The following is a 16,221-nucleotide window of genomic DNA, read 5'->3' on the forward strand; positions in this document are numbered from 1 at the left end:
GAGCAGCGTCGGGCCGGGCCGGGCTGCCCATGGCCAGGTCTAGTAACGGGCTTCAAGCCCAATAGGAAAAACGACTTACCACAAACAAGGGCAAGTCAAAATTTTAGTCTAAGAAAAAGTCAATTTACCCCAAACAATGGCAAGTCAAAATCTAAGCCACGAAATAATTCACTTACCCCAAACATGAGCAAATCAAAATTAGGCTAAGAAGCCATGAAACAACACAGGAAAAAAATAGCACAAATCTTGGAAAAAAACTTGACGATCAGAAAATTGGCTTATCCATATTTAATATAGTTTTGCTAAAGCACATCTAGATGTGCTCTAAGTATTGCACATCTAAGTCCTATGTCATTGATTTTACGTTAAGATTCATGCAAGCATTTTCTTTTATCTTTTGTCTTTTTCTTTCTATTTAATAATCATGTGACCTACATATAGCTAAAGTTTAATTAGACTGCCTTGAAAAGACCTTTATAAAGCACATTTCAACACAATTTTATTGACAAGTGTTATGATTCAAATAGTTTTCTTACCCCATCCTATCTACCTTTTGGTGCATGCATACATGCTGTCATTCAGGCTAAAAAAAACAGTATTTGCATCAGTGCACACCTCCTTTTGATCCTTTCCATCCTCCTCCTCTGACCCTCCCCCCTCTCTTTATAACTGAGCTCCCTTCACCTGGCTTCACACAACTGCAAGATAATCCAAAACCCCAGTGACACTACGCTGTTGTCCCAAAGCCCAAGGTGGCAGCATCAAGCAACTGAGCAGCAGCAGCAGCAGCAAAGCTGAGCTTGAAAGCTCCACTTCCACAGTAATGGAGTTCTTGTCGCAGATGTGGTCGCTCCTGGGCCTCCTCACCATCCTGCAGAACGTCCTCCCCACGCAGCTCCTCTCCCTCCTCCACTCGCTCTGGCAGTCGCTCCAGGACTCGCTCACGCCCTACTCCTACTTCGACGTGCCCGAGTTCCTCGGCTCCGCCGCCGTCGAGCCCAACGCGCTCTACCGCCACGTCCAGCTCTACCTCCACCGCTCCCTGCTCCTCTCCTCCCCTTCGCCTCCCCGCCTCACGCTCTCGCTGCCGCGCTCCGTCGCGGGCAATGCCGGCGCGGCCGCCGCGTCGCCGTCCGTGTCGCTGTCCCCGAACCACTCGGTGCCCGACGCCTTCAACGGCCACCGCGCCGTGTGGACGCACCACGCCGACACGCTCCAGGACTCGCTCGAGGAGCGCCGGTCCTTCTCGCTGCGCCTCCCCAAGAGGCACGCCGCGGCGGTGCTCCCGGCGTACCTGGCGCACCTCGCCGCCGCCGCGGACAGCCTGGAGCGCTCGTCGCGGGCGAGGAGGCTGCACACCAACGCCGCGTCTCCGCGCGGCTCGGCGTCGTGGTCGTCGGTGCCGTTCTGCCACCCGTCCACGTTCGAGACGCTCGCGCTGGACCCGGACCTCAAGGCGCGCCTCCTGGCCGACCTCACGGCGTTCGCCGACGGGAGGGAGTTCTACCGCCGGACTGGGAGGCCGTGGAAGCGCGGGTACCTCCTCCACGGCCCGCCTGGCTCCGGCAAGTCTTCGCTGATCGCCGCCATGGCGAACCACCTCCGGTACGACGTGTTCGACCTCGAGCTCACCCGCGTCACCACCAACGCCGACCTCCGCGCGCTCCTCATCCAGACGACCAACCGCTCGCTCATTGTCATCGAGGACATCGACTGCTCCCTCCACCTCACCGGCGACCGCGGCCTGGCCTCCACGAGGCGGCACAAGAGACGCCGCGCGGCCGCCTCCGATGACTCGTCCGACTCGGACGACGACGTCATGGGCGCCGACAACCACCGGGGGAAGGTGACCCTCTCCGGGCTGCTCAACTTCACCGACGGCCTGTGGTCGTGCTGCGGCGAGGAGCGCATCATCGTGTTCACGACGAACCACGTGGACGGCATCGACCCGGCGCTGCTGCGGCCGGGGAGGATGGACGTGCACGTGCGCCTGGGCCCGTGCGGCGCGCACGCCATGCGCGAGCTGGTGGAGCGGTACGTGGGCGCCGGCGTCGGCGACCAGGACATGCTCGACGCGGCGGAGGGCTGCATACGGGAGGGCGCGGAGATGACGCCGGCCGAGGTGGGCGAAGTGCTGCTGAGGAACAGAGACGAGCCGGAGACGGCGGTGACGGAGCTGGCGGGCGAGCTGAAGGCCAGGGTGAACGCGGCCGACGATCTCCAGTGGGAGGACTCGGCGGCGGAGCTCTCCGACGAGTCGCCGACGAAGAAAGGCAGGAAGGGGTTCGGCGGGTGGGAGGGCAAGGTCAGGATCTTGGGGAGGCTTCGGAGCCTCACCAAGTCGGACTCCGGCCGGAGAGGCGTGTAGCTCCGATCACGTCTGACGTGCGTTTTAGGTTAGGCAACAATGGAGCGCATCTTCACAAGTTTAATGTATTGGTTTGACGGTTTCTTGTAAGCTATAGTAGCCATGATCGACGGCTTCATGGCCGAGCAATATTCGAACCTCGCTCTGCGCGCGCACGTACCGGCGTACGGCACCGGACTGGACGGCTTATACTTGCCCAGCACGAGCCTCCCCTCCCCTCCCCTCCCATCCCACGTATACTTGAACCTCGCCCATACCTTCCTTCTCACGTAGCCTCGCTTACGGGAGCTGGCGCCGGTTGCACCATGACCGGCGACGAGCACGCCGGCAAGGCGCGTCCAGCCCGCGGGATTCGTTCCTTTCGAACCTGCAGAATTCTATGGATCTTCGTCGAAATATCACTGGGAATACTGGTGATCTTCAAGAACCTGTGGATTCGGCTACGGTTGGCAGAAGCACAGCTCACGCTGACGCCTCCCTCCGCCGGCGCCGCGGGCACGACGACCATGACGGCCGCGCGAGTAGCCGACATATTCGCCATGATCGACGTCCACGCCGCCGCGGGGACAATGAGCGGCAAGCTGGTCGAGGCAATATGCGCCATGATCAACGATGCCTGCCACGACGACGACGCAAAGGACTTGCATGGCCAGAAAGGGAGAAGGCGGCGCGAGCGCGACGCCTGCATCGGCAGCACCCGCTGCTACAAGCAGATGCGCAGGCTCGGCAAGGGCTCCAGCGGCCGCGTCGTCATGGCGCAGCACCGCGACACCGGCCAGACGGTCGCCCTCAAGACCATCCACGCGCGCGGCGGCGCGAGGCGCCCCAACGTCGGCGATCTGCTCAAGGAGGCCTGCGTCCTGGCGGCGTGCCGCGGGCACCCCAACCTCGTCGGCCTCCACGCCATCGTGCGCGACCCAGGCACCAGGCAGTACTGCCTCGTCATGGACTACGTCGGGCCCAGCCTGTTCCATGCTCTGGACAGGCACGTGGAAGAGCACGGCCGCGCGTTCCCGGAGGCCGACGTGCGCCGGGTCATGCGGCAGCTGCTCACGGGCGCCGCGGCGATGCACGAGCGCGGCATCATTCACAGGGACATGAAGACTGCAAACATCCTCATCGGAGAAGACGGCGGCGTCGTGAAATTCTGCGACTACGGACTGGCGATGCCCACGGCCAAGGCAGAGCCGCCGTACGGGCTGGCCGGGACGATCCCCTACATGGCGCCCGAGATGCTGCTGGAGAAGCCGGAGTACGACGCGGCCGTCGACATGTGGTCGCTCGGGTGCGTCATGGCAGAGATGCTCTCCGGCGAGGAGTTGTTCAGCGGCGAAAAGACGACGGGGCAGGTCGGCAAGATATTCGATGTACTCGGTGCGCCGGGCAAGAAAACGTGGCAGCACTTCGAGTCCGCGCTCCGAGCTGACGAGGTGCGGCAATGGCGGGCACGGCAGCGAGAGGTGCGGCGCCACGACCGGCTGCGAGAGCTGTTCCCCGAGGAGCTGCTGTCATGGCACGGATACCATGTCTTGAAGGGCCTCCTTACCTGCAACCCCAGCAAGAGGCTGACAGCAGCCGCCGCGCTCCGGTGTCCCTGGTTCAAGGTCGACGGCCCTGGAACTGATGATGCTTCCGGTCACGGTATCGGCGGCACGGCATTAGCCAGGCACACTGCATAGAGAGGAGCAGCAATAGTTAGATGAATTCGCCACACCGGAAAAAAACAACTAAACTGACGAAAAACCAGCGAAGGAATAAATAAGAATGTATATGGCTTGTTTATTACGATCGGAAATGTACAAATATCATAACTCTACTGGAGTGGATTGTACGATCTAGGCGATTACTTCAATTAAAGTGTCATCAAAACGAATCACTTGCATGTGAAAAACGCAGAAGTAGATAACATAGTCACTTACATATGAAAAACTTTGTTCAAACTTCAAAGAGATAATCTAAGTCTTCTAACTTCGAATGAGTGGGTATACTGCAGACAGTAAATTTTTCCTTGACAGTACACAGAAAAAATGCTTGCAGAACCAGGTGTGGTATTTCATAAGATAACAAAAGCAACACTGTCACATATGGATTTGCTTACCATCGAGGGCAGTGGTGGCAGCATGGTCCGTTGCCTCCATCAGTTCTAGTCCAGGTGTCTGCAGCCTGAAATCACTCAGAAATAAATCTCAAAAAAGAACATCAAGAAACAGAAGCAAACCAAATCTGGCAATCCGATCTTATACCCATTCTTAACCACATTTGAACTGAAATTGACTAGTCTGCATTTAAAAATTAATGAGAACACACCACAGCTCAAACCAAAACATTTATGCCTGATAATAAGCAACTAGGCACAAAGCTAACATCATAGCTGGTGCAAAAAATAGCATAAGAACCACCGTTCAGTTGCCTGCCATGCTTTACAGAACATGATTAGGGTATCCTTCCATCCAAGGTTCCAATTATTTACCCTGTCAGGGTAACTCAAGTTTGAACAAAGACCGGTGGTAATAAGCACAGCGCACCAAAAGCACAATCAACGCTTCTTCGGTGCAGCAGATTTGGGAGGAGGCGCAGGAAAACCTGCAGTCTTTGGCGGCGACGACATCATCACCCTGTGCTTGTACATCTTCCACCAGTTCGCTGATGCCTCGTCGACAGTCCGGTAGGTCCAGAAGTGCGGCCTGGCCTTCTCCCGCGCCATGAGCATCTCCTCTACCTCTGCCTTCGACTTCGTCTTGAGCGTGAGACAGTCGACGAGATCGCACCACTTGCTGGAGCAGTTGTCAAAAACCCCGTAGCGGTAATAGTTCTGCATCTGGTGGAATGGTGAGTAGCAGGACCATAGTGCATTGAAGTACTTTATGCAGTCCAGTCGTGATGGCGGACGGTTGGGGTTCTCTTCGGGCTCCATGCTTCTAACTGCCAACCAAGAAATGGATTTACATGTGAGACATAGCCGCATTCCTAGAACCACAAGAAAAAACAGAAATACTGAAGGAATGTGGATCAGAAGGAATGATGACTCTTCTAACCTTCCTTGCTGCTGCTGGCACAGAGGCTTGGGGTAGAAGAGGACGAGCTAGAGCTACTGGACAAGCCCTATTTCAACAGAGGTATCAGATTTGGAAGGAGTAGGTGTGGCTAAGCACAAGTGAGCATACATACAAATAATATTATAAGCTATCCAAACATAGTGTTACAAAATTAAATTTCTGAATAAGTTTAAACAAAATAAACTATGAAGCACATATTCTCACAAGATTCACTAGTTAGTACTCCCTCCGTCCCAAAATAAGTGACTCAACTTTGTACACAAAGTTGAGTCACTTATTTTGGGACGGAGGGAGTAGGTAATTACTAAGCACAAGTGGCACAGATAGGACTGCATCAGGGGTCAGCTTTGAGCCCTTATCTTTTTGCCTTGGTGATGGATGAGGTCACAAGGGATATACAAGGAGATATCCCATGGTGTATGCTCTTTGCGGATGATGTGGTGCTAGTTGACGATAGTCGGACAAGGGTAAATAGGAAGTTAGAGTTATGGAGACAAACCTTGGAATCGAAAGGGTTTAGGCTCAGTAGAACCAAAACCGAGTACATGATGTGCGGTTTCAGTACTACTAGGTGTGAGGAGGAGGAGGTTAGCCTTGATGGGCAGGTGGTGCCTCAGAAGGACACCTTTCGATATTTGGGGTCAATGATGCAGGAGGATGGGGGTATTGATAAAGATGTGAACCATCGAATCAAAGCCGGATGGATGAAGTGGCGCCAAGCTTCTGGCATTCTCTATGACAAGAGAGTGCCACAAAAGCTAAAAGGCAAGTTCTACAGGACGGCAGTTCGACCCGCAATGTTGTATGGTGCTGAGTGTTGGCCGGCTAAAAGGCGACATGTACAACAATTAGGTGTGGCGGAGATGCGTATGTTGAGATGGATGTGTGGCCACACGAAGAAGGATCGAGTCCGGAATGATGATATACGAGATAGAGTTGGGGTAGCACCAATTGAAGAGAAGCTTGTCCAGCATCGTCTGAGATGGTTTGGGCATATTCAGCGCAGGCCTCCAGAAGCTCCAGTGCATAGCGGACGGCTAAACCGTGCGGAGAATGTCAAGAGAGGTCGGGGTAGACCGAATTTGACATGGGAGGAGTCCGTTAAGAGAGACCAGAAGGATTGGAGTATCACCAAAGAACTAGCTATGGAAAGGGATGCGTGGAAGCATGCTATCCATGTGCCAGAGCCATCAGTTGGTCGCGAGATCTTATGGGTTTCACATCTAACCTACCCCAACTTGTTTGGGACTAAAGGCTTTGTTGTTGGTGTTGTTGGTGGTGTTGTTGTTGTTGTTGTTGTTGTTGTAAGGATCACTTTCTAGCAAGCTTATCCTTCAACCATTCTCCATTTAGCTTTCTTGTAGTGTTCTTGAATCTTGATGGGTACTAAAATGGACCACAGCATGATACTACACATATTTCGGGAAAGATCGGCCATGATGGAAATATGAGGGCAATCTTAATAATGCATGACACTGAATGCTCAGATTATTATACCGAGGGCACTTCCAGTGCATCGTATCTTAAGCTGTATCCAACAGCATAAAATAGGTGTTAGATACAGCTTTCCTAGCGGAATGTATGTTAGTGTTGTATCTAAAGTTGCTGCCATCTAAATGTTTTGTGATCAAAACTATTGTTTTAATCTTGTAGCCTGTTTGCGTCAACGCTAGATAGGAGGAAGATGCAGACTTTGTGCTTCCGGTGTCCTGGCATGTATATGCTACAGCTGTTGTACAAATTTTCTGCAATAATTGACATAAGCTCCAGTACAAGTTTGTGCAGTAGATACTAGATAGACTAAAGCTCTAGTACAAATTTGTGAAAGTAACAACTGAAGAGGGAAAACAAGCTTCATAGTTCAACAAAAACAACCTGGGAGTTGAGTAGAGCCCAACATCAGTACTCCCTCTGTAAAGAAATATAAGACTTTTTAGATCACTACTTTAGTAATATAAAAAAATCTTATATTTCTTTACAGAGGGAGTACAACGGAAGAGATTAAACAAGATTCAGAGTTCAATATTTTCAAGTTTCAGAATTTGGGGTTCATGAGCAAGACCATACATACCAGTGAACTAAATCGGCATGCACTTTACTTAGTTCAAATGATAAAAAATGTGGTCTGTGTTAGCCTAGACGAGAAACAGCATTTAAAGACTGCTTCACTCTTCACATCTATTTTCCTTATGATGTTCTGAAACTATATAGAATGGTAAACAAACAGAATCATGTCTGGGTATCCATGTGAAATAATTGGCTGGCTTACTTAATTAGACTTCTTAGTAAAAAAGGATTGGGGGAAGCCTAAAATAGAAGACTACACACAGTGCAAATTTTTTGACAGTGGACAAAGATGGAGACGAAATAACGATGATCCATTGGAACTAAAAAAAGAACCACTGGAAAACTAAGAACAGAGAATGACGGACACATGGCACTGATTCGTAATATAACAGAACCCATGGAATTAACCATACAAAAATCAAGCACTCGATATGGCTGATTCTGTATAGATGCTGCACTTATTCGGTCCTCATTCCCATACCGGTGCCGAGGTACTCCGGGAATCTAGTAGCTACCTGGGGTGAGGAGCGAGGAGGGGAAGTCACAGCGGCTGGAGTGTTGTGGGCGGTGAGGAGGGTGCGTGACAGCCAGATCTGAGGGCGTGGATGGATCGCACAGGATCAGGAACCACTTGCCTACGATATGGTCCTTTGGTGGCAGACTCTAGAAACTATGGAAACTGATGAGACCATGATGCTAATTAGTAATCAATTTGAATCTAAGCAACTATCCCCTCGACCACCGCACATAAATCACCATTCTCATCTGTACAGATCTGAAGTTCTGAACAAGATTACAACACACTTTTGCCTGCTAGTATGTTTACAGTCAGGAATGAACAGTCCGATCTATCATCTTAGCCTCAGACGCTGTACCTCGTGGAGAATGGCATAGGTAGGTTTGTGGAGTTGTACTTGTCAGAGGAGAAGGTGGTAAAGGGGCAGCGCCTCCAACGGAAAGACGGGAGACTGAGTGGCTGCTCCAACGAAGGTCCTAAAGGAGGCTACTCGTGTTCCCTTACAACCTTTAGGTCTCATTTGGCAAGAAGGGTCTTCAAGCCCCTAGAGGATTGGGGATTAGAGGGGATTTGGTGATCCCCTCCCTTACACCCCATCCCCTCAATTCCCCTCGCATCCTCAATCCCCTTCTTACAAAAAGAACTTGTTTGGTAGGCAGGGTTTGTTATTCTAAGATAAGATAGTGCAAAATAGCAGTACTACAGTTAAAAATCCAATCTTTACAACTTAAATAGCTCTAGTGGCGAGCTTTAGAAAGACCGGATATTAAACAAGGTAATGTAACTCTGTCTCATGTATTTGCAGAATGCAGAAGCTATTATTTATATCAAATCTCCTAATAAGCAGTGCTCAATAACCATAGAAACCCATCTCAGATGCTGAATAAACCATGGTCAACGAGAATTGTATTTTTATGTAATCCTCAAGCTAAATTAATCAAACTGAATAATTAGCAGAACTAAAGTCGAAGGGAAGCTAAGCTTATGTGATTGCATGTCCACTTTTAAGCCACAAATTACCAGTGCGAAGCAATGTCAAATACGGAGTCTATCATCAGTTGACAGAATAGAACTACTAGGCTAGAAAGCTGAAGAAGTTTGGGGGAATTCTGACTGATAAAGATAAGATGCCATGCAGTATGAGCTAAGACTGTCCAAATACTTGCTCGTCTCTGCTTAACCAAGAACTAGGTTCCATCAAGTACTACTAATAAAATTAATCTCTAGATAAGAAGATCCTTCACAAAGAAAGAAAGAAAGAAAGAAAGAAAGAGGGGGGCAATGGTGGAACCAAACAGATCAGCAGATGCCAAGAACGCTACCACTGCCGTGAGAAAGAAGAAGCTACCCAAGACATAGGAGGAGAAGCTATCGGAGGGCGGCAGAAGCAGAGCGGCCGCGCATCACCACCAGCGCGCCGTCAAAGCAAACAAATCAAGAAGGCGAGGACGGCGGCCGTGGCGGGGCTCGGCGGTGGCGGTGCGTACGCTATCCTACTGGACGGGGTGGGAAGGAGAGGGGAAGACTCGGAATTACCGGCTAGTTTGCCGGAGGAGGGACGCCGGCGTGGATGAGCCGGCGGCGGCGCGTCGAGGAGGCTGCGTAAGTCTCGTGATTTTTTTCCGTTCCTCTCGACCCTTTTTCCTCGAGGATCGCGGGAACGGGGCCGTTGGGCTCTCTGGACAATCTTGATGCGCCGGCCCAACAAGGACGCAGCGTAGAACGTTTCCTTTACGCACGTACGTTCTTTTTTTTTTGAACTTTAAAACCCCACTTTATTAGACTATACTCATATTAGGGATCTCGTCTTCCCTCCAAAAAAATATTAGGGATCTTCGTCTGAAACAGTGCTGAGAATACAATCTGGAGGAACTATGTCCCAATAAACCGAAACACTAGAACTAACACCTAACTTTGCCAACAAATGGGCAGCGCCATTAGCCGTCCTCCGGACCCAGGCTAGCCTGAAATCATCTCTAGTTCTGATCATGGCTTTAACCTCTTCAACCACTTGTCCTACAGGCGACAGATTCCTCTCCTTACCTTCTACCATTCCAGCAACCACCTGCGAGTCTGTTTCCAAGTGCAGCTTTTGTATGTCTCTCTGTATGGCTAGTTGAATCGCCTTTTTGCATGCCAGAAGCTCAGCCATATCCGGCTTGGAGCAATCCGAGAAGAAGTGGGATGCAGCTCCCCTGAAAGCTCCATCTTCGTCCCTGAAAATCACGCCCCCACCACCGCTCCAACCGGACCTAGCCATAGCCCCATCAATATTAGCTTTCACCCAGCCTTGTTCCGGTGGTTTCCATTGTTCGCATATGTTATTTCTCACAGTTGGAGCCCTGACACCATGAACTCTCTTCCACTCTTCCATATGCCTAGCCACTCCTCTTGCAATGTGTGTAGGGTCTTCAATCCTCTTTCCTTCGCGAGTATCATTCCTCGCCAGCCACAGCGCATACATGCCCTGAATCATCATGGACTTCTCATCATTTGTCGCTTCCGTCAGCTACAGAAGCATCTAGGTCGCTAGTTGGCTCTGGGAGCACATCGAGCTAGGTGGGGTGGCCACCCTCGCTCCCAATACCGAGTCCAACTCTTTCCAAAAAAATTGTCGAGCGATAACAGGGCCAAAACCAATGGTGTAACGTCTCCTCTCTCCCACAGGCTGGACAAAACACACCCTCCTTGATATGCCTTCGTAGGAGCTCCGTTCCTACGGCCAAACCATTTTTTATCAGTCTTCATGCATGAATTATCGCTTTGCCCGGTGCACTAGCGTCCCAAAGAGCCAACCACCCTTGGTGCGTCGCCACCGATGAAGAGGATCCCGGCTGTCCCGATCTTGCTCTCTTCTTCTCCATGCACAAGTGATAAGCCTGACCGTGAACTGCCCATTATTAGTAAAAGTCCATGCAAGGAAGTCTTCCGTTCCATTCCCACCTATCGTAACCTGGAGTATATCTTGCACATCGTCCGGTGTGAACATCACATCAAGCTTGGCCCGATCCCAAGCATATCCTTCCTCGGTGAGCAGATCACACACGTGTGTCATGCCTTGTACATACATCTGGCCCAGTCGCGGAGGGAGCCCTTGCGTGGTATCCAACTATCATGGTGGATTCTTATCCTGGTGTCGTCGCCCACTCTTCATATCAGTTCCTCTAGCAACAGGTCCTGGCCATACAAAATACTCCGGAATGTATACGAGCCACCATTCCGACATGTTGCACTCAGGATGGAACCTTCCTAGAAATATCTAGCCTTCAGTATGCAAGCACAAAGCGAATCCGGGCACTGTAGTAACCTCCACGCTTGCTTTGCTAAAAGAGCTTGATTGAATGCCTTCATATCTCTAAAACCCATTCCTCCTTTTTTGCTCATGCACATCTTCTTCCAGGCAATCCAATGAACCTTTTTTCACCATTTGCTTCCCCCCACCAAAAGTTAGAAGAGGTCGAAGTCAGGTTCCCGCACAATTTTTTGGTTAGTTGGAAACAGCTCATGGTAAAATTTGGGGTAGATTGAAGTCCGGACTTGACCAACACCTCTCGAGCCTTCTTTGACAAACCCTGCCCCTTCCATCCAGTGATCTTTCCTTTAGCACTCTATTTAACATATTTGAAAGTTCCTTCTTTAGAGCTCCCCACAACAGTAGGAAGACCTAAATATTTTTCACTTAGCACCTCCGACTCAATACCAATGTCCTCCTTAAGATGTTCCTTGAGCGCATCTATACAACCTTTCCCAAAAAAGATAGACGATTTTTGCATGTTCACTTTCTGTCCGGAGGCCATTTCATAATCCTACAAAATGGCCTTGAGTGTTTCAAGATATTTTTGAGAGCCCTCAAGGAACACAATGCTATCATCCACGAACAATAGATGTGGGGCTAGTGCTCCCGAACGATACCCCCTTTAGTTCGCTAACCCTTTGCGCATATTTCAATAATGTCGAGAACCCCTCTACACAAAATAAGAACAAATACGGTGATAAAGGATCCCCTTGGCGGAGACCCCTGGACGGCAGAAATGTGTGAGAGATCCCTCCATTAAGCTTGACTGAAAACCTGGCTGACGTAACACATCGCATAATCATCTGAACCCAGGTATCAGCAAAGCCGAATCTTGCCATCATCCTTTCCAAAAAAGACCACTCAACCCTATCATACGCCTTCATCATATCCAACTTAACCGCACAAAATGGCTTTTTCCTACTTCTCCTTCTTATAGCATGGACGCACTCATATGCGACTAGGATGTTATCTGTGATGAGCCTTTGTGACGCCCCCGATTCGACCGTACACTAATCGTACACGCAAATGTGTACGATCAAGATCAGGGACTCACAGGAAGATATCACAACACAACTCTAGACACAAATAAAATAATACAAGCTTCATAGCCAGAGGCCTCGAGGGCTCAAATACAAGCTCGATACACAAGCGTCAGTGGAAGAAACAATATCTGAGTACATACATAACTTAAACAAGACTGCCTTAAGAAGGCAAGCATAAAAACAACAACGATCGAAGAGGCAAGGCCTCCTGCCTGGGACTGTTGGGGAACGTAGTAATTTCAAAAAATTCCTACGCACACGCAAGATCATGGTGATGCATAGCAACGAGAGGGGAGAGTGTCGTCCACGTACCCTCGTAGACCGTAAGAGGAAGCGTTATGAGAACGCGGATGATGTAGTCGTACGTCTTCACGATCCGACCGATCCAAGTACCGAACGCACGGCACCTCCGAGTTCAGCACACGTTCAGCTCGCTGACGTTCCATGAACTCATGATCCAGCAGAGCTTCGCAGGAGAGTTCCGTTAGCACGACGGCGTGATGACGGTGATGATGATGCTACCGACGTAGGGCTTAGCCTAAGCACCGCTACGATATGACCGAGGTGGATTATGGTGGAGGGGGGCACCGCACACGGCTAAAAGATCAACTGATCAACTTGTGTGTTCATGGGGTGCCCTCCTCCCCCGTATATAAAGGAGTGGAGGAGGGGGAGGGCCGGCCCTCTACTATGGCGTGCCCTGGGGAGTCCTACTCCCATTGGGAGTAGGATCCCCCCTTCCATGTAGTAGGAGTAGGAGAGAAGGAAAGGGAAAAGAGAAGAGAAGGAAGGAGGGGGCGCCGCCCCTCCCCCTAGTCCAATTCGGACTAGGCCTTGGGGGCGCGCAGCCTCCCCTCTCTCTTTCCCCTAAAGCCCAATAAGGCCCATGTACTCCCCGGCGAATTCCCGTAACTCTCTGGTACTTCGATAAATACCCGAACCACTCAGAACCTTTCCGATGTCCGAATATAGCCTTCCAATATATCGATCTTTACATCTCAAACATTTCGGGACTCCTCGTCATGTCCCTGATCTCATCAGAGACTCTGAACAACCTTCGGTACATCAAAACACATAAACTCATAATACCGATCGTCGCCGAACGTTAAGCGTGCGGACCCTACGGGTTCGAGAACTATGTAGACATGACCGAGACTCATCTCTGGTCAATAATCAATAACGGAACCTAGATTCTCATATTGGCTCCTACATATTCTACAAAGATCTTTATCGGTCAAACCGCATAACGGTATACATTGTTCCCTTTGTCATCGGTATGTTACTTGCCCGAGATTCGATCGTTGGTATCTCAATACCTAGTTCAATCTCGTTACCGGCAAGTCTCTTTACTCGTTCCGTAATGCATAATACCACAACTAACTCATTACTCACATTGCTTGCAAGGCTTATAGTGATGTGCATTACCGAGAGGGCCCAGAGATACCTCTCCGACAATCGGAGTGACAAATCCTAATCTTGATCCATGCCAACTCAACAAATATCATCGGAGACACCTGTAGAGCACCTTTATAATCACCCAGTTACATTGTGACGTTTGGTCGCACGCAAAGTGTTCCTCCGGTATTCGGGAGTTGCATGATCTCATAGTCATAGGAACATGTATAGTTATGGAGAAAGCAATAGCAACAAACTAAACGATCATCGTGCTAAGATAACGGATGGGTCAAGTCAATCACATCATTCTCTAATGATGTGATCCCGTTAACAAATGACAACTCATGTCTATGGTTAGGAAACATAACCATCATTGATTCAACGAGCTAGTCAAGTAGAGGCAAACTAGTGACACTATGTTTGTCTATGTATTCACACATGTACTAAGTTTCTGGTTAATACAATTCTAGCATGAATAATAAACATTTATCATGATATAAGGAAATAAATAATAACTTTCTTATCGCCTCTAGGGCATATGTCCTTCAGTCTCCCACTTGCACTAGAGTCAATAATCTAGTTCACATATTTATGTGATTAGTTCACATCTCCATGTGACTAATACCCAAAGGGTTTACTAGAGTCAATAATCTAGTTCACATAGCTATGTGATTAACACCCAAAGAGTGATGATGTTTTGCTTGTGAGAGAAGTTTAGCCTACGGGTCTGCAACATTCAGATCCATATGTATTTCACAAATTTCTATGTCTACAATGCTCTGCACGGAGCTACTCTAGCTAATTGCTCCCACTTTCAATATGTATCTAGATCGAGACTTAGAGTCATCTAGATCGATGTAAAAAGCTTGCATCGATGTAACTCTTTACGATGAACTCTTTTATCACCTCCATAACCGAGAAATATTTCCTTAGTCCTCTAAGGATAATTTTGACCGTTGTCCAGTGATCTACTCCTAGATCACTATTGTACTCCCTTGCCAGAAAGATGCTAAGGTATACAATAGGACTGGTAAACAGCATAGCATACTTTATAGAACCTATGACCGAGGCATAGGGAATGACTTTTCATTCTCTTTATATTTTCTGCTGTGGTCGGGTTTTGAGTCTTTACTCAACTTCACACCTTGCAACATAGGCAAGAACTCCTTCTTTGACTGTTCCATTTGAACTACTTCAAAATCTTGTCAAGGTATGTACTCATTGAAAAAACTTATCAAGTGTCTTGATCTAACTCTATAGATCTTGATGCTCAATGTGTAAGCAGCATTATCGAGGTCTTTCTTTGAAAAACTCTTTTCAAACACTCCTTTATGCTTTCCAGAAAATTCTACATTATTTACGACCAACAATATGTCATTCACATATACTTATCTGAAATGTCTTAGTGCTCCCACTCACTTTCTTGTAAATATAGGCTTCACCGCAAGTTTGTATAAAACCATATGATTTGATCACTATATCAAAGCATATATTCCAACTTCCGAGATGCTTGCACCAGTCCATAGATGGATCGCTGGAGCTTGCTCACTTTGTTAGCACCTTTAGGATCAACAAAACCTTCTGGTTGCATCATATACGACTCTTCTTTTAAGAAATCCATGAAGGAATACAGTTTTGACATCCATTTGCCAGATTTCATAAAATGCGGCAATTGCTAACATGATTCAGACAGACTTTTAAGCATCGATACGAGTGAGAAAATCTCATCGTAGTCAACACCTTGAACTTGTTGAAAACATTTTGCGACAATTCGAGCTTTGTAGATAATAACACTACTATCAGCGTCCGTCTTCCTCTTGAAGATCCATTTATTCTTAATGAATCACCGATCATCGGGCAAGTCAATCAAAGTCCATACTTTGTTCTCATACATGGATCCCATCTCAGATTTCATGGCCTCAAGCCATTTCGCGGAATCTGGGCTCATCATCACTTCCTGATAGATTGTAGGTTCGTCATGGTCAAGTAACATGGCATCCAGAATGGGATTACCGTACCACTTTGGTGCAGATCTCACTCTGGTTGACCTACGAGGTTCGGTAGTAACTTGATCTGAAGTTACATGATCATCATCATTAGCTTCCTCACTAATTGGTGTAGGAGTCACAGGAACAGATTTCTGTGATGAACTACTTTCCAATAAGGGAGCAGGTACAGTTACCTCATCAAGTTCTACTTTCCTCCCACTCACTTCTTTCGAGAGAAACTCCTTCTCTAGAAAGGATCCATTCTTAGCAACGAATGTCTTGCCTTCAGATCTGTGATAGAAGGTGTACCCAACTGTCTCCTTTGGGTATCCTATGAAGACACATTTCTCTGATTTGGGTTTGAGCTTGCCAGGATGAAACTTTTTCACATAAGCATCGCAACCCCAAACTTTAAGAAATGATAATGTTGGTTTCTTGCCAAACCACATTTCATATGGCATCGTCTCAATGGATTTAGATGGTGCCCCATTT

At 48.7% G+C, this 16,221-nt stretch overlaps 2 protein-coding genes across 3 annotated transcripts; one reads left to right on the forward strand and one right to left on the reverse strand.

The window, feature by feature from the left end:
• The first annotated feature begins 709 nt into the window (after positions 1-709).
• On the forward strand, positions 710-2,499 carry LOC119301763 (AAA-ATPase At5g57480-like). Its single transcript, XM_037578746.1, has one exon. It carries the CDS (start codon positions 824-826, stop codon positions 2,366-2,368), a length of 1,545 nt encoding a protein of 514 aa, XP_037434643.1. The 5' UTR covers positions 710-823; the 3' UTR covers positions 2,369-2,499.
• A 2,134-nt stretch (positions 2,500-4,633) lies between these two features.
• On the reverse strand, positions 4,634-9,671 carry LOC119301764 (uncharacterized protein C227.17c-like). Of its 2 annotated transcripts, none has more exons than XM_037578747.1 (3): positions 9,545-9,610; positions 5,404-5,459; positions 4,634-5,290 (listed from the first exon to the last, which is right to left on the reverse strand). In XM_037578747.1, exon 3 carries the CDS (start codon positions 5,280-5,282, stop codon positions 4,905-4,907), a length of 378 nt encoding a protein of 125 aa, XP_037434644.1. In that variant the 5' UTR covers positions 5,283-5,290; positions 5,404-5,459; positions 9,545-9,610; the 3' UTR covers positions 4,634-4,904. The 2 variants fall into 2 exon arrangements, 1 of the variants encoding a protein (XP_037434644.1); XR_005147171.1 differs by lacking the exon at positions 4,634-5,290 and adding an exon at positions 7,300-7,335 and having other exon boundaries at positions 5,398-5,470; positions 9,545-9,671.
• Between the last annotated feature and the right edge of the window lie 6,550 nt (positions 9,672-16,221).

This window comes from Triticum dicoccoides, chromosome 5A (genome assembly GCF_002162155.2).
Source record: "Triticum dicoccoides isolate Atlit2015 ecotype Zavitan chromosome 5A, WEW_v2.0, whole genome shotgun sequence".
In the NCBI taxonomy this organism is placed as follows: Eukaryota; Viridiplantae; Streptophyta; class Magnoliopsida; order Poales; family Poaceae; genus Triticum; species Triticum dicoccoides.